Raw genomic sequence first — 23,354 nt, 5'->3', positions numbered from 1 at the left:
TTGGTTATCAGCAACATCATGTGAGGTGTTGTTGAATTATGGATTTTTTCCTAACTTAGACTTTAGGTTGGTCGCGTAAAAGTGAATAAAAATCGCGTAAAAAAAAATTATTTTTGATATCCAAATTCGCGTAAAAAAAATTCGCATAAAAAGAGGTTTAGGTGTATACACATATATATATATTGGGTTGGCAAATAAGTTCGTTCGATTTTTCAGAGTGGAATGAAACACATTTTATTTAATATATATAATATATACTAGTCAGATATATATTGACCCTCTTTATCAATGACCTCTTGCCATCTGTCCATCAACTTTATTATGCCACGTTCACAAAACTCCTGAGGTTTACTGGCGAAAAACTGATCCAGGTATTTTTTGACAGCCTCCTCATTAGCGAAGGTTTTCCCATTCAGAGAATTCTGCAACAATCTGAATAAGTGGTAATCGAAAGGTGCCAGGTCCAGTGAATACGGAGGATGCGGCAAAACATCCCAGCCAAGGCGTAACAATTTACTCCAGGTTGTTAACAATGTGTGGGGTCTGGTGTTGTCGTGGTGAAAGACAACTCCTTTCTGATTTGCCAATTCAGGACGTTTTATGCTAATTGCACAGGCCAGTCACGTTAACTGTGAGCAATCTTTCTGCCTGACGATAACAACTCGTAGTGGACAACACCTTTATAATCCAACCACACAGACAGCATGATCTTCTTTGGGTGCAATTCCACTTTCGAGGTTGTTTGGGGTAGTTCACGTTATCGTACACAACTCATTTTTCATCTCCCGTAATCATCCGCTTCAAAAATGGGTCGTTTTCTTGGCGACGTCATAGCGAATCACAGATCGATATGCGAGCAGTCATATTGGCCTCAGTCAATTCATGCGGCACCAAAACATTGAGTTTTGAAACACATCCCAGCTTGTACAAATGGTTTTCAATGCTTGTATGGGACATGTTCAGTACTGCAGCAATCTCCCACACTGTTTGTGACAGATTTTTGTCGACGATATTCTTCACAACACTCGAATCAACCTCGGTCGGGCGACCGGCGCGAAATCTCCAGAACGGAATTTGCCAAACCACTTTTGGCATACACATTCTGTTAAGGCACCATCCCCATATACGATGCATATTTTTTTATGGGCCTCTGCAGCTCGTTTGCCTTTTTTGAAATAAAAAAGCAAAATATGCCGGTAATGTACATTATTTCCTTCCATTTCTAAAAATATGTTACACACATGCAACTGAAGTAGGCCGAACAAAAATTCACTGAAAGGTTATGTGAAATGTTGCCTTTCAACTGTGCAATAGTGTTGCATGGTAGCGCAACAACAGCGCCAGGCGAAGCGGCATAAACTTGTACTAATGGATAAACCAAACAAACTTATTTGCCAACCCAATATTTTTTTAATATATATATATTTGTCTGGTATCTGGAGTGAATGTGTTCATGGTGTATTTATGTGTATTTTTGTAATATATTCACTCATCAATTTTAAAACTGGAAGAGACTCATGCAAAATGAAATTTCAAATTACTAAGATTTCACTATGATTCACTAAATTTTCAAATTATTATCACAAAATTACTTCCAAATCAGATTATCACTAACATTCAACTACTGACATGTCAATCTGCAAAAAAATGAAGTCAAAGATGAACATTACTTGGAAGTCTTGCATCACACAGCAATTCTGCACACAACATCTTCATAGAGAAGATGCAAAAAAATTTTTGATTTATGCAAATTACTAAGATTTACTGAAAGTTGTGTAAATCACTATCATTCACTAAATTTTCAAATTATTGTAACAAAAAATGAAATGTGTATGTGTGTGTGTGTGAGTGAGTGCTTAGCTACATGAAATACAAACATAACACACACACTTCACACAAATATATGACTACCTTAACTTTGGGAAAATATTTTGCTATCCAAGGAATTTTTGAAGGTGTTTGCTTTCTCCAATGGTGTAAATGCTTTTTGGACTGGACAATGTTTGCATTATCATCCCTGATTCTTTTTTGACCACCCAAAGGTTTAGAATCAATATCATTATTTGAAGATGCATCAAATGACGAAGAGATCCAGCATGAAGACATCTGAAATGAAAATATCATATTCAGTAATAGTTTACTAAACTACGATTTGCTTTAGTCTCATGTTTTTGTGAATTTTTTTTCATATTCTTCACCACATCATCTGAAAAAAAATTTCTGCATCAGAACAAATTAATATAAAATCTTTGTACACTGTTTTCACACACAATGACTGCAAACCATTCTCTTGATTGAATACTATTCTCATATTAAGATGCCATCTCTAGGAACTTCCTAAATCTGGACTCAGTACAGGAATTAGGCTGAGCAAGCAGGTTGATCTCACATATTCACTCCACTCTCTTTCGCAAAGATGTTCATTCACTTTTTACTGCACATATTTTCTACAGATATTTCCATAGTCACTTTGCATCAGAAACAGCATTATTCATTTCCCCACTCTCCTCTCCTCGAAATATGTTAGAATACCTGCAGTGTCTAGTTGTAATTTAAATCTTAAAAGAGAGAGAGGTCTTATAAACTCAAGGAGCTACTATGCAAACTTTTCCAGAGCATGCTTATAAAAACACCCATGCTATGGAACTCAAACCAGCAACCAGTTGGTTGGAGAGTAGATATACTATCTGCTTGGCCAACCAGACCAGTTGGCTAATTTCTCTCTTTATTTCTTTACAATTTAACTCAATACTCAAGGGAAACAATTTTTCTTTAATCTCCTTCATTTATTTCCTGTACTGATGTGCTATGAAACAATTTACCTAAAGTGCCTATGGAACAAGTTACCTAAAAGCATTTTTTTTTAAACAATAAGTGCTGGTACTCATTCTTTGTTAGTAGGAAAAGCTAAAAATTAAAAGGATATGAAAAGAAAACTAAAAAATTATTTGCTGATATTTTTAAGTATTTAATTTTTAATAAACATTTTATACAGCAAATATAAAAGTTCTCTACATCAGCTTTCTGTATAGACAGAGTGAAAAATGGTAATTTCATTTAATGTATAAAAAATTACTGAATATAAAATTTCTAAATGTACCTCATCTGCATGTCACAGATTACTGTTAATAAAAAAAAGCAATAATAAAATGTTAATAAAAGGCAAAACAAGACAAAAAAAAAGCACTGCCTCAAAGTATAACTTGAGGCCTAAAGTGTCTTGTGAAAGGTCCACATCTGATCTCTAGAGAAGGGTTTTAAATTCCCAAGGTGCTAATACTAATGCACAACTTTTCATGGGTGGGATTTGTAACAAAAAAATTACTAAGTTCAATGACCTACAAAAAGATTGGTTGGTTGGTTTATAGTTTATTGACACAAAAACAACAAAGGTCATACTGTGCCATAGTAAAGGTTACAGCAATACATAAACAGTCAAAGAAAAATTGTAAACAATATGCATGTACAAAAACTAAGCCAATCAATGCAGCATATACACCCTCTGTCCAAAAAGAAACTGAACTGTTCAAAAATAGAAGAAACTAGTGGTGCCACTTGTTGTATCTTTTTGTTTCGAAAGCGGCAACCTTCATTAGTGTTGTGTCAACTGTTTATGACATTTGTTTCATTAGAAGCTGAGTTATAGTGCCAAGAGTGACAGTGTGTTTTGATGAACAGTCAGAAAATGAGTTTCAAACAGAGCTGCGAATGAATTTTGTGTTGAAACTTGGTAAAAGTTTTACCAAGTTTCAACACAAAAAGTTTTAAAAAAGCATACGGTGATGAATACTTATCACGTACTCAAGTTTACGAGTGGTTTAAGCAATTTCAAAGTGGTCGTGAGATGCTTGTGGACGACGAAAAGCCGGGCCACCCAGAAACTGGCCTGAGCGAAGCTAACATCCAAAAGGTGTGTGATTTCATCAAAGATAACCTGAAATCGTCCATGAGATTGAAGATGAATTGGGGATTCCAAAATCAACTGTGCACAACATCTTGACCGAGAGTTTGGGCCTTCATAAACTGAATTCGTGATTTGTTCCCCACAAGTTGACTGACAACCAAAAAATGTATCGAATTGAACACTGCAAGGACCTCATTAAAACCACTCATAAGGACTAAAACTTCCTTGAAACAATCATTACTGGCGAAGCAAAGCACCAGAGTGCTGAGTGGAGACCACAAGAAGGGCAGCCAATAAAAAGTCGCTTGGAAAAGTCAAAAGTAAAGACAATGCTGATTTGTTTCTACAATTCCAAAGGCATTATCCACAAAGAATTCGTTCAGTATGGCCAAACGGTCAATGGTGAGTTTTATTTCAAGTTTTGAAGTGATTGATAGCAAGAATTCGTCACGTATGACATGAATATCATGATGCAGGCAGCTGATTACTTTTGCACGATAATGCACCATCTCATCGTTCAAACATTGTGAGACAGTTTTTGGGCAAAAACCAAGTTTGTGTGTTGGATCACTCGCCATATTACCTGATTTAGCACCCTGTGACTTCTTTCTCTTTCCCCCAACTTCATTTGCCGATGAAAGGAAAGCGATACGGCACCATTGAAAACATTCAAGCGGCAGTAACCACGACCCTCAACAGTATCCCAAAAACCGATATAAAAAATTCATTTAACGAATTAATTGACCGTGCCAAATGCTGTATCAAAGCTGAGGGAGAGTATATTGATTGAAATAAATGATTTGAATAATTATAATTAGCCTGTGTTTAATTTTCTATCAAAAATTCGGTTTCTTTTTGGACAGAGGATGTACAAATAAGCACATATACAGTCAAACAGAAATTAGTAAACAATATGGAAGCACAAAAATTAAGTTCCACGAGGCAGCATCTATATATAAACAAAATTACTTCAGAGGTCACAGCAACACACAAGGTCAAAAATTACAGCAGTACATAAATAGTCAACAGTACCAATTAATAAACAAAATGCATGTACAAAAACTAATAAATGAAGTATCTAAATATTGAGATAAAATTACAGCAAATGTTATTACAGCAGTACATAAATAATCAAAAAGGAATTATTATGCAATATGTATGGATAAAAATTAAGTTTAGCAATGCAGTATCTACATATAAACAAAATTGCGACAAGGTTACGCAAATACACAAAGTCAAAGGCTACAGCACTACATAATTAGTCAAAAAATAAACTAGTAAGTAATATGTACAAAAGTTGTTAAGCAATGCAATATCTACATATAAATAAAATTACAGTCAAATGTCTTTGTACAAATTAATTCTTTGTAGAAAGTTAAAAACATCATGCAATCTGCCTGAGTGTTTATGACTTGGCTAGACAGGTAAAAATTTCATGATGGAATTTTGGATGGAAGCCAGTTATGGTATGCTTGATTCTTCTCTTGTGCAACTTTGGCACATCCTGTGGGAGAGCCAAGGCTTAGATAAGGGAGGAGAACTTAGGCTGGAAAGGGGAATAAATGCTTCCATGCAGATAAAAATTAATTTGGTGATTTGTTCAGTACATAGGTTTGGTCAGATGACTGGAAGCAATATCCAAGAAATCCATCCAAGAAAATATGGCAAAGTTGTGTAGATCATCCCATTTGGCTTTATTGTAATGCCATATGATGTGTGGATGCAAATGATTGTGTTCATATTGTTTTTTGGGAGAGGACATCAGCACAAGATTGTGATCTGAACTATCCAGAGGACAGACTACATTCACTGTGTACTAAATGGGTTACTAGTGAGGAAGAAGTCTACGATATCTAGAGAGTGGTTAAGGTTGTCTGGTATTCTGGTAGGTGTGTGTAAGGTCATTGGCAATGGCAAATGACTCCACTTTTCTACCTGCATTACCTCTGCAATTGGAGTGGGAGAGCCAGCTGATGTTGTGAACATTATAGTCTCCAAGGAAAATACACAGTGACTCATTTAAAATCATCGTTCTCTATCTCTGCTCACCTGTCATACTGTGTAACAGACTCAACTTTTACTTTCTGACTCTTCTTTTTCACATGTACCATGCTTATCTTCTCACATACCACACTTGTCACCTGCTGAATTATTTGTACCAGACAAAATAAATATCTTTCACCTTCAATCTCTGCTTCCTTACAGCATCACATCCTTAATCTTGGCACAATCAAAAAACAATTTCATCACACTCTCCTCAAGTACTACCTTTATCAATGAATTACCATACAAAATCCAATCCCTATTCTCATACTTTTGCTCTTTCATAATCTGCTTTCTCTTTATCTGATTTCCTTGCATCTCCCCTTCTGTTGTGTCATACCAGCCAACAAGCATTTCTACAATCATGTTTTGTTTTGCAGAGAACTCCACGTGCAAGTGCGCTATCTTTCCATTACCATCTGGTCATTCTCTTCATTTTTCACTGCTTCATTCATACTTACACTGTAACAGCAACAATATCCTTTCAGTCAATCAAACAAACTCATAAATATAACAATACAAACATGGATGAGTTAATTATGGCTAAATACTCAAAAAAAAAAAAAACTTATCTTTTGCCACCAAAAATCATCACGTGGTACCTTCCCATCATATCATCTCTTTTCCTCACATCCATTAAACTTTGCAATCTACATTTCCTCAACTACTCTGCAAAACCATTATTCCAGAGTCCTGATATTACTTTGGTCAATGATCTTGATCCTCTCTAGCATTTCTACATAATAATGAAAACTGACTGACCAAACTTGAGCACAATAGTCCACATGTGGCCTGACAAACTCTACATTATACAGAGGCATCTCCTTGGCAACTGGCAACTCATATAGGTAAATATGACTTCTCCATTACTTCCACCTTAGTATCACCACCTCTGGGTCTGGCTCCTACTGATGAGACCTCAATAAAGGTCAAAACCGGTCTGGGTAGTGGCCCTTCCTTTAATGCATAGCATTATACATGTCTGCAAGGAAATGCGCTTTGCATTATGGGAGATACTAAGGCAAGTGATGAGAACTTATACCACCTTTACTACGAGTTGTCCGAGTCCTGAAAGTACTTCAGGCGCAAACTTTGTTTGCTAAAGTTTGCGCTTGAATAAAGGATAAAACCCAATATACGAGGGCTGTTCAATAAGTAATAAGACTAATTTTACTGTCGCGAAACCACTCATCACAATATTAATTTCTGTGGAATAAAGAAATGTTGCTGTCTGTATTAACAAAAGAGGTTGATAGATGGCGTATACGGGCTGATGTGCCAGAGTGTCACATGACTAAACGCAAGCTTGTTTCGGCGTGCCTACGATCCACAACAAGTTATCGAAATGGAAGTGTCCTTGGAACAGCGTTATGCGATTCAATTTTGTGTGCGTTTGCAAAAATCGGCATCAGACACTTTTAACATGATACGCGAAGCTTTCCACGATGAAGAAATGTCGAGGGCAAGTGTTTTTTTTGCTGGCATAAAACTTTTAAGGAAGGAAGGCAAAATGTGGAAGATTTTGAATGTGAGGGAAGACCTTCAACGTCCATCACAGAGACAATGATCAACACAGCAGCGATTATCATCAAGGAGGATCACAGAATTACAGTACGCCAGCTGCATGTTGTCCTGAATATTTCTGTGGGAAGTGTTCACTCAATCATGGCTGAACATTTGGGACTGAAACGTGTTTGCGCCCGATGGATTCTCAAACTCTTGACACCGGAGCAAATGCAGCATCGAGTGGATGTGTGCACAGAATGGAAAGAAAGACTGGAACAAGAAGGCAAAAACTTCTTAAAATGCATCATTACAGCAGATGAAGCTTGGTTGTATCACTATAACCCTACAATGAAACAACAAAGCAGTGAATGGAAGCATCTGTCTTCGTCTACCCCCAAGAAAGCAAAAACTGTAAAATCGGCTGGTAAAGTTATGACCATAATGTTTTTTGACTACGAAGGCATTGTTTACCAACACGCTGTAGAACCCGGGAATACTGTAAACGGCTCATACTATGCGGATGTTTTACGGACAATGGTACAGCACGTCAAAAGGAAGCGTCCATTGCTGAAGAATGGCTTCTTATTGCACCACGATAATGCAAGGCCACATATTGCTGGTTGTGTAGTGGACATTTTGCAGAAGAACAACATAGATATCCTACCACACCCTCCATACAGTCTTGATCTCGCACCGTGCGATTTCTGGTGGTTTCCTCAGCTCAAGAAACCACTAAGAGGCCGCCATTTCGAAAGCAACAAAGCATGTGTAAAAGCTGCGGAGGCGGTTTTGAAAGGACTCTCAAAAAACGGACTTTCACATGTGTTTAAGAAGTGGACGCAATGTTGGGACAAATGCATCGCGTCTCACGGTAGTTACTTCGAAAAAGACCATGTAAATGATGACGATTAAAGGTAATCTGTCTTCTGTATAAATATAGTCTTATAACTTATTGAACAGCCTCCGTATAATTAGTAGCATAGCCAAGTAAAAAAAAGTCCATTAATTAGAGGCATCTCCTTATCCCTACATGTCCATATTATTTTTATGATGACCCTATGCACAAAATGTCACAAGACCTATAACAATAACAGTATCATATGTGGGTAAGTGACTAAGCAGAAAGAAGTAATCTATCTGCTGATACATTTCTTAAAGAATTAGAGACTGTATTCAGTGGGATAAACTGTATGGGAGAGAGATTGTTCCAAAGAACTGAGGCAGATGAAATGAAGGTAGATCATGAGAAGTTCATTTGGTATTTGGAGTTGAACAGTAGGAACGCTGGCCAGTAGTAGCTGCTCTAGTTCTTACAAGATTAGAAGAAACTAAAGGAATCCTCTATTATATTTCTAACTAGTTTCTCCAATACAGGCCAGTTCAGTAGACCAGTGCTCATGAAAGTACCTAAAGAAAAGACAGTACAGAAACAGAGCACCTATGGGAAAGTGCCTGAAGGGAGTTTGTGAGAGAGAGTGGTCACTTATTAAGCAGATCGCCCTCTTCTATATATCATCAAGAATTCTTAGGGATGTTTTAGATGCACCACTCCAAATGTGAGAAAAATATTCCAAGTACAACAGCTTCTTATCACAGCAGCAATACACTGTGCAGTATTTGCAAGATCCTGAATCTCATTTACTTTCTGAAGCTTTGCCAAGAGGATGTGAAGACATATCTGTGTACCTCACACTGCAGCACCTTGACTGTCAATGTACTTCTCTCATTTGTCTAAGCTAAAAGTCTGTTCAAATCTTCTGTAAAGAATTAATATCAGCAATACTTCTAATTCTACCTAACTTGGCATTGTTAGCAAACATTTGAAGATACCTAGTCAACCTACATGAAATATCATTGACAAATAAGTTAAAGTAAGGGTCCAAGAACAGAGCCCTGAGGCACACCGCTGGTCACCTTTTCAGAGACAATGCGGTATCATACACTGCTTTCTAGTACCATTCAGAAACCCAATCTTCAATCCACCTAACCAATCTGTTATCCAATCCCATCTTCTGCAACTTAGACACAAACTTATCATGTGGTAATCTATCAAATGCCTTTTCAATGTCCAAGAATATCTCTATATATGAATATCTATTTATTATAAAATGTAAGCAGATTGATAAAACAAGACCAGCCCTTCACAAACCCATGCTGACCATAATTGAGAATCCTATGTACCTCAATCCTATGTTCTTGCTTACCATCACTAAGAATACTGTATACCTCAACCTAGTCCTCTATTATATTTCTAACTAGTTTCTCCAATACAGGTCAGTATGTAAGTGGCAACTTCTGTCTTAAGTCTATGCTAGTGGAATGGTGCCATTTTGCCTTCTTCCTCCTCCTTAGGAACCTTTCCACTGCAAGATTTTCATTAAATAACCAGACCAAAGGCATAACTAACAAGAATATTGCTATATATGAATCTCCCTTTATCCAACACATTCATCACCTTATCATAAAATGTAAGCATTGATAAAACAAGACCTGCCCTTTGCAAACCCATGATGACCATAATTGAGAATCCTATGTACCTCAACCTAATCCTGCTTACCAGCACTGAGAATACTTTTGCTTTCCTTAAAAATATGTGGTGGTAGTCACCATTCCAAGAGCCTTATTAACATCTAACCAAAGCAACACTTGATTCTTTTACCTCTAATATTTGTCTCCCTTCTAATCTAATCTAATCCTGTGGCCTCCTCTTTAAGAGGGTTGCAGCTGATGAACAGTCTGCTTCCATGCCTCTCTATCTCTTGCTTCTGTAAGATTTTTGCCCGTCCAATCTTTGATGTTGTCTTTCCATTGCAGCTGGGGGTCTTCCTCTGTTTCCCTCCACCATCCCCTGCAATACTATTCTGGGAAGCTCTCCACAAGAACCCCTCATCAAATGTCCTGCAAATGCTCTTTTTCTTCTTTGGATACTAGCCATATAGTCTCTTTTCATTTTGAATCTTTTAAGAACCTCTTCATTGCTCATTCTTTCGGTCCAGCTGATACGATCCATTTTTCTCAAGCACCACATTTCAAATGCATTCAATCGGTCATGCATCTCCTTATTGATCATCCAGGACTCACATCTATACGTCCCCATGCTCCAGATCATTGTCTTGAGGAATCTTACTTTTAACTGATTGTTCAGATTTCTGTTTCCTAATATGTGGTATATTTGGAAAAATGTTGCTTTTGCTTTTTTAATTCTGTTCTTAATTTCATAATTAGATCTACTGTCTTCTGTTATTCAACTCCCAAGGAATTCAAAACTTTTAACATTTTCTATTTTTTGTCTGTTCAAAGTGATTTCCATCCCATCATTTCCTTTCCTTGAAATCTTCATCACTTTTGTCTTCTGAATATTTATTTTCATTTTATATCTCTCATTTCCAACCCTGTTCAGTCTGTTCAAAATTCTTTGCAAGCCTTCCTCTGTTTTGCTCATAAATACAATGTCATCTGCATATCTGATATTATTTATCAGATGTCCATTTATCTTTATTCCATCCTTCAGATCTTCCAAGGCCTCCCTCATCATCCATTCACTATAGACATTAAAAAGGAGTGGGGACATCCCACACCCTTTCTTATGGGGATCCATTCAGTATCCTCTCCTTGAAATCTGACCCTAGCTTCTTGAGTTTTGTATATTCTGAACAAAATTCTCATAATATTTTTATCTATTCCTATTTTATGTAAAATATCAAATAAAACAGAGTGATTAACATTATCAAAAGCTTTTTCATAGTCCACAAAGCATAGATATAAATCTTTATTGCACTCGATCATTCTTTCCTCCAATATCCGTAGTGTTGTCATAGCTTCGCTGGTTTCCCTGTTTCTTCTGAAACCAAACTGTGTTTCATTTAATTCCCTCTCTATCATCTGTTCCCCCTTCACCCTTCCATAATTATTCTTCCTCTAGTTTGCAACATGGAAGATTTTAATAAAGGAACATGAATTGGATAATAGAGATAGTGTATGAAAACAATTTCAGTTTCTTAGAGACCTTAAGCAGTCTGTGATGGAAGTAACATGAGGTTTTCAGGTAATACATTTTCTCCTCTGGATTATCATTGATCTGACTGGCCAATCTCTTTTCATACTGTACTTTTCTCTCTCTCTCTCTCTCTTTTTAATACCATGCTTATCACCTTTCTGACCTGTAATTTATATTCCTCATGTATCTATTCATTATAAACTGTTTGTACCTCCTTCATAACATCTTTTCCTCCCACTGATTGCTTGCTTGATTTCACTACTCATCCATCTCACTTCTACTCTATTCACATAACTCTTGGGATGCAGTTATGCACTGCATGTGTCAGATACTTCCTAATCAATTCCCATGCTCTGTCAATGGCTTTTTGCCACAACTCATCAAGTCATTGTACTGATCGTAGTTGACATCGGAGCTTTCCATAATCACTGACCTTATAACCTCATGTGGCTTCCATCACAAGCTGCTTAAGGTATCTCTCTCTCTCAGAAACTCAATAACTTGTTTTCATACACTATCCCTACCATCTAATCCACATTCCTATATTAAAATCTCCCATTAGGACCTTTTGCATGCCCAACTAATTTGACATTCCACAATCAATGCTCCTCACATTCTCTGGACTATAACAACATCCTCTCAGATATACTTGTAAAAATCTCACATAATTGTGATTTACTTATTATGTTTGTTTTTTACACATCATATATATTAAGGGAAAATTTCATGAAAAAATGTTCGAGTTTTATTACATGATAGAGTAATTATATATACATACATTATGTGTTCACATTTAGTAATGCAATTGTATACTTGGTATTATTGGAATCACCATGTGGTTAAGTGGTAGCATAACAAAAGGAGACTTAACTGTATTTAACTAGTAAACTTGTTTACCATATTAAACAGTTTTAATGGAACATGTGTACTAGACATATTTAAAAAGCGTGTAACAAAAAATATACAGAATTTTATTCAAACCTACACAACATATTTCATTCAATGTTATGTGCACATCATCAGGGAGAGACACTTATAATTTTGATTATATCTCCCTGATGATGTCCAGTCCACCTAATGTTGTCTGAAATATATTGGAGTTATTGAACAAAATTCTATATATTTTATGTTACATGTGTAAGCCATGGAGTTAGTTTTTAAATATTGCTTACTGTAATTTGTAATCCTTAGGGAATTACCTAGAAATAACACTGCATGTATATTATTGTATGTTTGCACATAGTAGTGTTCCTATGCTATGCACTATTACGATGCGCAAGCACTGTGATAAAGGCAGTCATGTTGTCACTTGAGTTTTAATTTGAATCAACTGACATTTGCATTAGTCGTGAGTTTTTAGAACAGCTGTTGTGGGGTTAACTAGAATATCAGCAAGTTGGCAAGCAAGGAAGAAAGTTAGAAAGGAAGAAAAACTATCAAGTTAAGTTCTGTGATCTCAAAAAAGTTTTGGTGTATCTTTAAGGAGGAACTGTGAAGTTAATAACTGGACAGTATAGTGTATCAAACTGTCATATATTAGTGAGAATGTGCTTAATGAAAAAAAGCAAGTGATATATGTTCCAAGGAACAAGATGAAATCTGCAGCAAAGTTCCTTTTATTGGAAGTGCATTTGGATCTACTCAATTACACGCATTCCTATTATCTGAGCAATTATTCTTCATGCCTACTGTAACAAAATGAAGGAAATATGTGTTTAAGAAAACTTGCTTACCATAAAAAAAATATATGCAAGTATAATAGTCAAATGAAATATTTTACTTCCTTTATTGTTGTTCTGAGGAATTTGAGAGATAAGACAGAATGAACAAGCAAGTAGAAATATTTAAAACAAAGGAAGATAAATAGGACAGTGATGAAATAAATGCTGCAAAGGAAGTGTCCCATATGCTCAAGTGAAACTAAAAAACATTGAGCTGAATTTAACTAAAATGTGAATTTAACTATAACAGTCAGAGAATGAGGAATTTTCTTGAGCTCACATTATGTAATTCTATTATGCCACACAGTTATGCCCCATATTTAATTAGAATTTAAGAGTTAGGTATGTAGAATATTATAATTTACTAATTCTAACTTTAGAATTCCTCAAAGTTCTTCTAATGTGATAAACCTCATTCCATCTTCTTTGGCCAAAATGCATAACTTTACACTTAGCAACACTGAAATGATATTCCCATTCTTTAGCCAAAAGCACTAACCTATTCAAATCCTCTTGTAACAACAACAACACATCAGAAATTCCTGCCATTGTTCTTAATAATTTAGAATCATCAGTAAACAGCTGAATATCTCCTTTCACACTGTAAACTATATCGTTAAATTAAACAATAGTGGTCTCAAAACAGAACCATGTTCGCAGTGCCTAATAATCGTGTGAAATAGTACTCCGTAGTAAACGTTTTAATTAGTATCTTATTTTAAAAATTTATTATAGTAATTCCTGAAGTGTAGCCTGTAACATGCTCTACCAGGTAATGTAATGCTCACTTCTATGAAATTTAACTTCTGCAAGCAGTTTTACAAAAAATTGTCTATTCAACCTGCTGTTAGTCAACAGTCACCATTGGATTAGTATACAAGGTGAGTACCTAGAACAAAGAACAGGATTAACTTTAGCACTTAACTCTGTGTTAATTAATTAATTAATGGCAGTCCACTGCAAAGTTTGTGAAGAGACATGTATTGACATTACATCTGTTATGAAGTGTGCAGATAAATGCAAAAGTAGTTATCATTTTAATTGTGCTGGTCTCAGCGAAAGCCAATTTAAAAAGCTCTCCAAAGACAAGAAACAAAACTGGAAATGTGCTTTGTGCAAACAATAAAGACAAACAATATTCGGCAAACAATAAAGACATGCTCAATGTTCTAACTCTTTGTTCCAAGACGGACACCATTCCAGTGCTAGCCAACGCCTGCCAGCAACTTCTCCCAGGGGTGATAACTCGTGCATTCCAGAGATTAGTAACATGGACAATATATGTATAACAGATGTAATGGGGATAATGAAAGAATTAAAAAACCATGTCAACGACTTTAGAAGTTCGACTGAATATACCTCAAACAAAATAGATGACTTTCTGGCTATCACTCTAGTCTGACACAAGAAGCTAAGGAACTTAAAACAAAGAATGTTGAACTAGAAAACGCAAATATTGAGCTGCGTAGGTGGTTTAAAAAAATTCAGGAAAAAGTGGATGACCTGTAGCAACAGGCAATTAGCTCAAATTTGGAAATTTTTGGTGTTCCTCATGAGCCACACGAAAATATGCATGAAATAGCAAAATTGCACATAAAATCAAGATCAACTATAATGAAGATGATATTGAGGCTATACATCATGTTCCTAGTGGACAGAAATACAGAGCAATGCCTATCATTACAAAATTTAACAGTAAAACGATCAGACAAATGGTTGGACAGAAACAAAAATATCAAATACAGACTAAGCACAACTGATATATGTGACAGTTATAAGAATAGCAAAATATATCTAAATGAGCAATTGACAGGAAACCTACATCTACTGTTTATTGCCAAGAAATGTAGGGATCCACTACAAATATCTCTGGGTCAAACAGGGCAAATTTTTCATGAGAAGAGACAATACATCTAAAATATAGCAAATCGGATGCGAAGAAGAGATGTAAACTCCGAGAAAACAGCGAGAGTAATAACTAACTCATGAACAATGCCAAATGAGAATAACAAGTGTGATGTCACTTTTCATAAATGTGTAATATGTCAAGATTCAATAGAATTAAGAAACTTTTTATCCTCAGACACTGTAAGTACCTTGAATATTTTGCATATAAATATAAGAAGTATTCAAGATAAATTAGAACACATTGAATTACTACTAGACAATTTAAAATTGGCTAGATGTTCTGATATTAACAGAAATCTGGGTTAAAGACGAACAAACTGATTTGTACCATTTAAGCAGATTTAAAAATTATCATCAATGTAGAAATTATAACAAATCGGGAGGTGTAATTACCTGGGGTTTTTCATCCCACAAGCAGGCAAACCTGCCCCGTGAACACACACGGATTACAGTCATGAATCACATTACAATGGATTACAGTCATGAAGGGGTTGCAGCAGAGAACTGGCAAACCGGCTGCATTAATACGCCAGTAACCCCTCATTAGGAGGGGACTCAACCCGTCCTAGAACGGATGAAGGATAGGATAATTATCTTTATTCGAAATTTCATATCTGTTAATAACATTACTAACATAAAAATTAAAACAGCTGAAAATGTCAATTTTCAGCTGTTTAAATTTTTATGTTAGTAACGATTAGACATATTATTTACTATTATAATAATGGAATTAACTCACGTAATTTATTCTTTATTCATAGAATTTTCGCCTGAGTATCACAGGTAAAAAGGCTAATTAAACAATAACTGTTATATTCATAAAGTGCCACCTAAGTAGCTAAGGTTAAATTTCCTAAATTTATTTAAAATTTTTTTTTTAAAATATATATAAAGATATATATGTGTATACAATTACAAGTTCGGAAAGATTTGCTGCTGATTTATAGAGTATTATCTCCCACAAGGGGGAAAGATGTAAACCATCAGATCTGTTTAGGTTAGGAGTGAGTGAAGTAACATTTCACATGTTTCTTTGTAAAGCCGTTCCATTAGGAACCTACTTTTGTGAATGCCTTTTGTCTTGTTCCACTGAATTCTATGTCTGGTGTTGATGGCATGCTCTGCAAGTCCAGACTGTTCAGGTTCAAGGTACTGGATATACGACTTGTGTTCTTCTAACCGGATCAGAGAAGATCTTCCTGTTTGTCCGAAATACGATAACCCACAAGAGTAGGAAATCTGGTAGACGCCTGGATAACTAAGATGTAGGAACTTGTCCTTTGGAGACATGAGGAATGTGGAGATTTTTCTGACGGGTCGAAAGGCCACACAAATATTTAGTTGTTTTAATATTAGCTATGCGTTCACTAATGCCTTGTACATAGGGGACAGGTATACGTGTAGGTTCTTCTGTATTTCAAGAGGATGCTGGACACAACTACTTAAACTTTTTATGAAGGAATTCTTATAACCATTGGATATGAAGGAGGAATTAATATATTGTAATTCTTTTTGTAATAGTTCTTCTGAAGAACAAAAGGAGTGGGCTCTATGAACTAGTGTTTTTATGGTACCTGACTTTTGACTGGGATGGTGATGTGATTCAGCATGGATGTACCCTGTATGAGTCTCCTTCCTATCAGACTGTGAATTGTAGGTTGGCAAAGAATTAAGAGATCTAGAAAGGCAAACTGCTTATTTACTTCTACTTCTAGGGTGAACTGGATCCTTGAATGAAGTGCATTTATTTTTGAGAGAAACTGTTGTAATTCTTCTGAAGTGCCCTTCCATATGGCAAAAATGTCGTCCACATATCTGAACCACAGATTAGGTCTGGGTGCAATGTTGTCAAAGATATGTTGTTCGAAGTGCTCCATGAAGTAGTTGGCAATAGCAGGAGATATTGGATTACACATTGCTGTTCCTTCGATTTGTTGGTATAACTGGTTTTTGACGGAAAAATAATGGACTTTATTACAAATTCAAATAATCTGACTATGTCTGGAGGAAATTCTTGGTGTAGTAATTCAATGCTGTCCACCAATGGAACATTTGTAAATAGCGAAACATCTAGACTAATCAAAATCTCGGAATCGTCTAGATGCAGATTGGAAATTTTATTTCTGAAACCCACTGAATTTTTTATATACGTAGCAGTTCTTCTAGTTGAAGAAGTGAGTAAATTTGAGAGAAATTTTGATATTTTGTAAGTGGGAAAACCTATACAGTCTACAACAGGTCTTAATGGAATTCCTGGTTTATGCACTTTTGGAAGACCATATAATCTCGGTGGGCATCCAAAGGTCATTAGTGTTTTCTTTTTATCTTCATCCCATATCTATATTTTTTCTATAAAAGCATTAAGCCTTTTTATTTGACTAGCAGTAGGATCTGAAGTGAGGGGCCTATAAGTCGAATAGTCGCGGAGTAACAGTGACATTTTTCTCTCATATTCTTTTCTATCTTGAATGACTACAGCCTTCCCTTTGTCAGCTTTCGTAATAATCAGGTTCTTGTTATTTTTTACCGATTTCAGTGCTTTTGTTCAGCGTATGATAGGTTCAGCTGAGGAGGCTTGGCGCTAAAGAGAATTTTTGCATGCTCAAATCTTGTCCTATTGGTTGTTTTTTTGGGGTAAGGATCGAATACCTCTGTCTATGCTATGGAAAAAATCTATTGTGGGTACCTTATTCGGAGCAACGGCAAAATTATGACCTTTTGACAGAACAAAACGTTCGCTGTCTGTTAGCGGGCAGCCAGACACATTGATCATTACTCTATCTGTATCAGTGACAATATTGCTAGATTTGGGGTGGCTCACCAGTGAATCAAACTTGCATTTTAATCTATCACGGGAAGCATTAAAAACCTTTCAGTATGATGTCGATGAAATGCGTAAAATGGTGTTAAAATTTTCAGTCTCTAATACTGGTTCTATAGCGTTCTTGATATCTACTATTTCTTTCAAAAGGGCAAGAGATTTTCTTTGCTTCTTGTAGCTGATAATTTAACAGTGACCTACTGGCCTTTAAATAAATCCGATGGGCTCTTTGAGACTTAAAAACTTATTTTAGTTTACAGCAGGTAGGAATAACCTGAGCCATCTTACAGCGCTTTAGGAATATTATTCTGTTAATGCAATTCGCCTTCTTAATTAATACTTTACCGTATCTGGCACATTGTTTGGAAGTAGACTCTCCGTGAAGTCTCGCTATAAGTTTCAGTAAGGAATTACCGTGAGTAGACATAATACTTACTATTATAATAACAGAATTAACTCACATAAATTATTCTTTATCCATAGAATTACGTGAGTTAATTCCGTTATTATAATAGTAAGTAATATGTCTACTCACAGTAATTCCTTACTGAAACTTTTATTTAAAAAATATTTAAAAAATGACAGAAACAAATATTGAAACTAAATTTATTTTAAAAAAAAAATTTTTTTTAATAAATTTAGGAAATTTAACCTTAGCTACTTAGGTGGCGCTTTATGAATATAACAGTTATTGTTTAATTAGCCTTTGTACTTGTACTGATGATGCCTGTGATACTCAGGCGAAAATTCTACGAATAAAGAATAATTTACGTGAGTCAATTTATATTTAGAATAAAATGGCTGTATAGAGGTCACATTGTTACGAGTCCAACTTTATACAAGAACTTGAGTGTAGACTAGATGAAATCAGAAGTGACAATGTTCTTATAATTGGGAATATGAATATTGACTTGCTGAGGAATAGTGACTCCTCTCAAGATTATCTAGATTTACTTGCCATGTCCCCAAGAGAGAATTCAATGGTGGCAGAATATGCCTAGATCATGTATTCAGGAGAACTTGAAGTGAAAACAAAATCCAAGCAGTACTTCTGCACCAACCTCTTGTTGATCACTTTCCAATTGACAAAGTGCATTTGCAAGTACATCACAAAGATGGTACAACTAAAAATATCCCCTATACAACAATTCACTCCAGAGTATTGAAACATAACTTGAGAAGAGATAATGACAGAAACAAATATTGATACCTCATATAATAAAGATTCATTCACAAAGAAAATCTGTGAATAAATTAATCGGCAAAGATGTGCACAAACAAACCTTCCTCATATTTAAAAATATCGATAGGAATAGAGAAAAATGAAGACAGAGGATTAGCTGAAGAATTAATAATCATTTTGCCATAGTTAGTGAAAGCATTTTGAAAAATGCTAAAACCACCCTTCAGAAATGCACTTCCAAGAGAATTGATAAATCCATATATTTTTTCCCTGCTTGTGAAAATGAAATCAAAAGTGTTATAGCTAGCCAAAAACAACCAAAAATTCAGGATCCGATGGTATTAACACCTAGCATTGTGAAAAAATGTCCAAAGTACATTATGGAACCGCTAATGTACATTTTAGCTTATCAATGATGACAGATACATTTCAATCGGATTTTAAGAAGACCATAGTTGTACCTATTTACAAAAAGGGAAACAAAAATAACTTGAAAAATTACAGATTGATCTCCCTTCTACCGGTATTTTCAAATATATTTCAGAAATTGATAAAAATTAGACTCATGAAATTTGTGGACAAAAACAACTTCTTTTCAAAGAATCAATTTGGGTTCAGGGAAAAGTTTAGCACAGAACATGCTTTACTGAACTTCACAAACACAGTTTATACCTCCCTAGATGAACATAAACTAACATTAGCTGTATTTTTAGATATACACAAAGCTTTCGACACTGTATCAGAAGAAATTTTAATAAAAAAAATTATAAGTCACAGATGAATATGAGGTACTGCCCTAAACTGGTTCAAAAATTATTTAAATGCCAGATCACAAACTGTAAAAATAAACAACAGCTATAGCAGCTCTAAAACAGTAGACTGTGGTGTACCACAAGGATCTGTCTTAGGACCAATTTTATTTAAAATTTATATCAATGACTTCTGCAATCTTAAACTAAACAATAAAATAAATACTTTTGCAGATGATACAGTACTAATTTTCTCTACGGACACAGCCGAACAAATGTAAACCATAGTGAATGCCGGTCTTTTAAAAGTAACAAATTGGTTCCAGTCAAATAAACTCAGTCTGAATGTCTCAAAAACTGAATATGTAAATTTTCATTTGAAAAATACAAGAGACAAAATGAACTTCACAGCACAATTACTTTTGCATGATTGGAATTGCAGAACAAATTCAAATTGCAACTGTGAGGAAATAGAAAAAGTCAATGTAATAACTTACTTAGGATAAAAATTATAGTAATTTAAGCTGGAAACTGCATGTTGTTAAATAAACTGCATATCGTAAATAAAATAAGGATTGTGTTAAACAGACTTTACTACCTAAATAGATTCTTAAATTTTCTTATAGATTCTAAATAGATTCTTAAATATGCTAAAAATATTATATTCTGCCTAGATTCAAAGCATACTACAATATGGTATATTAAGTTGGGGGAGGGGGGGGGAATTTATCGCACTATGCTGAAACCTTTAGTTTCGACTCAGAATTCAAAAGTAATTCAAATCTTAACTGGAAACAAATACAAGGAATACTGCAATGTATAATAAATACACCATATTAAATATACTATCCGTTAGATATATGCCTATAGGGTACTGCTATTCATAAAAAATGACAATGAATACGTAAATATCAAACAAGATACTTTTTTAGTAGACATAAGGTCCTAAAATATATAGTTCCTAAAGCAAATAAAGAAGCAATACTATTTAGCGTAAAAAATATTCAACACACTACCTTTAACAATAAGAAATTAAACCAACCCAAACAAACACAAAACTCAAATGAAAGAATGTTTATTTTCACACAAAAATGAAGATGCTCTGTTCAAAATAATAATATAAATGATTGGTTTTTGCAAAAAAACAATAATTTTTTATTAAAAAGATCCTGTTTCGGATGTAAAATGTAAAAAATTTAAATGCTATTCAACTACTTTGTTTTATTTTGTTCCTAATTAATGTTATGCAACTTTCTCTGTACATATTAGCATGTTTCCTGTGATTTTATTATGTTATTATGTCATAATAATATATAATATGTATATTATATGAATATACACGAGATGTAACATAGACTGCTTCCTCGTGTGCACCCTGGGTAATGCCAAATAGTCTACAGCGACAGATGGCTCCATACTCTCCTAGCAGGACTCAAGGACAAAGGCTCTCATATAACCAACATATACGTACCGAAGATCTGAGATCCAAGAATATGGATCTTATTAAACTCTTAAAAATATGCCAATTAAATATAGAAGGCATAAGTACAGCTAAATGCAAAGTTCTTACTAAGATCCTGAACAATACTATCAAATAGATGTAGTTGTAATACAAGAAACTCACACTAAGGATGATCTAGACCTACTAATGAGAGGGAAAATACATGGATATAATGTGACTAATAGTATAAACCATTTCCAAATATGTAGTGGCAATATATATAAAAAATGACATTTCAAATTATAAGATTTGTGAACCAAGAATCAGCAAGGACATATATAGTGTATCCATTATAATATCTGGTTATACTATAATCAATGTATATAAACCTCCCTTAGTTAAATGGCCTGATCGAGTGCTGTCTCAACAACAACAAGAGGGTTTAGGAAAATCAGAACTCTATCTGATCTCTGATGCCAAAGATAAATCAAGCTTTCACTCCTCTAGATGGGAAAGAGAATATAACCCTGATTTGTGTTTCTGTACTCCATATGATAATGGCAGCCACATCCCCACCTCTAGGAAAGTATTAGACAATTTCCCAAATAGCCAACATTGATCTATAAAGTAGGCTTAAACATTCCAATCATACGAATAGTATTAAAACCTAGGTGGAACTTTCTCAATGCAGATTCGGAATCCTTTAAGAAACAAGTTGACGGTGTTATAAGATTTATAAAGCCTACTGCAAACCATTACAATACATTTGTTTGCATTATTATTGATGCTGCCAAACAAACCATTCCAAGAGGTTTTAGGAAATTATAACCCAGGCTGGAATAGTAACAGTGAAAGACTGTATAAAGAATTCTCTACTAATAATAACCCTACAGTAGCCACTGTTACTGAAGTCTCTCGACAATGCTAGGAAGGACAAATGGATTAAGACAATTTAGTTTTTACTCATTCCACGAAAAGCTTGGTCCTTGATTAGGAAGCTTGACCCTAATACAAGGACTTCTGGTAAATTCCTCACCATAGATCCAAGATACATCAAAAAGCATATAGTTTTAATGACTAAACATCCTCAAGATAAAGTAGCCATGAGAGAGGTGAAACAAAAACTAAAAAACATTAAAACAGATCTCCCATCATCATCACCATCTCAGTCTTTTAATTCCCAGGAACTTACCCAGGCAGTTAACTCATTGAAGACTGGGAAGGCGGCTGGACTCGATAACACCTACCCTGAATTTATCAAGAAATGCAGTCCAAAATCTAAATCTATTAAATGGCTTACTGCTATGTATAATAATATTCTGGACTCTGGCATGCTCCCATCAATTTTTAAAAGATCTAAAATCATTGCCGTCTTAAAACCTGGTAAAGACCCCACAATTGCTTCCGACTACTGAACTATCGCCTTGCTAAGCATCTGTCTGAAACTTTTGGAAAGAATGATATACAACAGAATCTCTCCAAGTATACATAACAGAACTCCTCAGAAACAGGCTGGCTTAAACCTGTGGTATTCATAGACCTCTCTGCAGCCTATGACACAGTGTGGAGAGAGGGTCTCATTTTAAAATTCTTAGACTCTATCCCATCACCAAAACTAGCTAACCTACTTAATCAAATACTAGCAGACAGATGGATTCAAGTATTTCTTAATGAATCCAAAAGTAAATTCCTTAAGATTAAAAATGGTCTACCTCAGGGGTCAGTTCTCACCCCATTGCTTTTTAATTTATATATTAGTGATATCGCAATAACAACATCAAGGAAATTTATGTGTACCGACGATATTGCTATTGCAACTCAACATTCTACAAAAAGCTGAAAACATCGTAACTAAATATCTGGCAGTACTTGTTAAATATTTTAGATGATAGCAATTACAACCCAACCAGAACAAAACTGAAACTGCATCCATTTAAGTAATATCCAGGCTATATTCCAAAAGTTTAATTTAGAAATAATCTGATGAAATTTAACAATCATCCAAAATACTCAGGAGTTACCCTAGACAGAAGTTTGACATTTAAATATCATCTGGAAAATACTGCTGAAAAATTAAAAAC

At 35.0% G+C, this 23,354-nt stretch overlaps 1 protein-coding gene across 8 annotated transcripts in view; it reads right to left on the bottom strand.

Annotated features, from left to right (window-relative positions):
• Rad17 (Rad17 checkpoint clamp loader component) overlaps positions 1-23,354 on the bottom strand; it is a 404,427-nt gene that overhangs the window by 348,949 nt on the left and 32,124 nt on the right. For all 8 annotated transcript variants that reach the window (XM_090401715.1, XM_090401712.1, XM_090401709.1 and 5 more), the window contains one exon: positions 1,912-2,106. In XM_090401715.1, the coding sequence (XP_090257841.1) occupies positions 1,912-2,106 (195 nt within the window). The remainder of the gene's footprint in view (positions 1-1,911; positions 2,107-23,354) is intronic.

This window comes from Typopeltis vanoorti, chromosome 12 (genome assembly GCF_054136105.1).
Source record: "Typopeltis vanoorti isolate ZY-2024b chromosome 12, IOZ_Tvanoo_1.0, whole genome shotgun sequence".
Taxonomy (NCBI): domain Eukaryota; kingdom Metazoa; phylum Arthropoda; class Arachnida; order Uropygi; family Thelyphonidae; genus Typopeltis; species Typopeltis vanoorti.
Note: the sequence above shows the minus strand (reverse complement) of the source record. Positions and strands in the feature narration are given on the sequence as shown.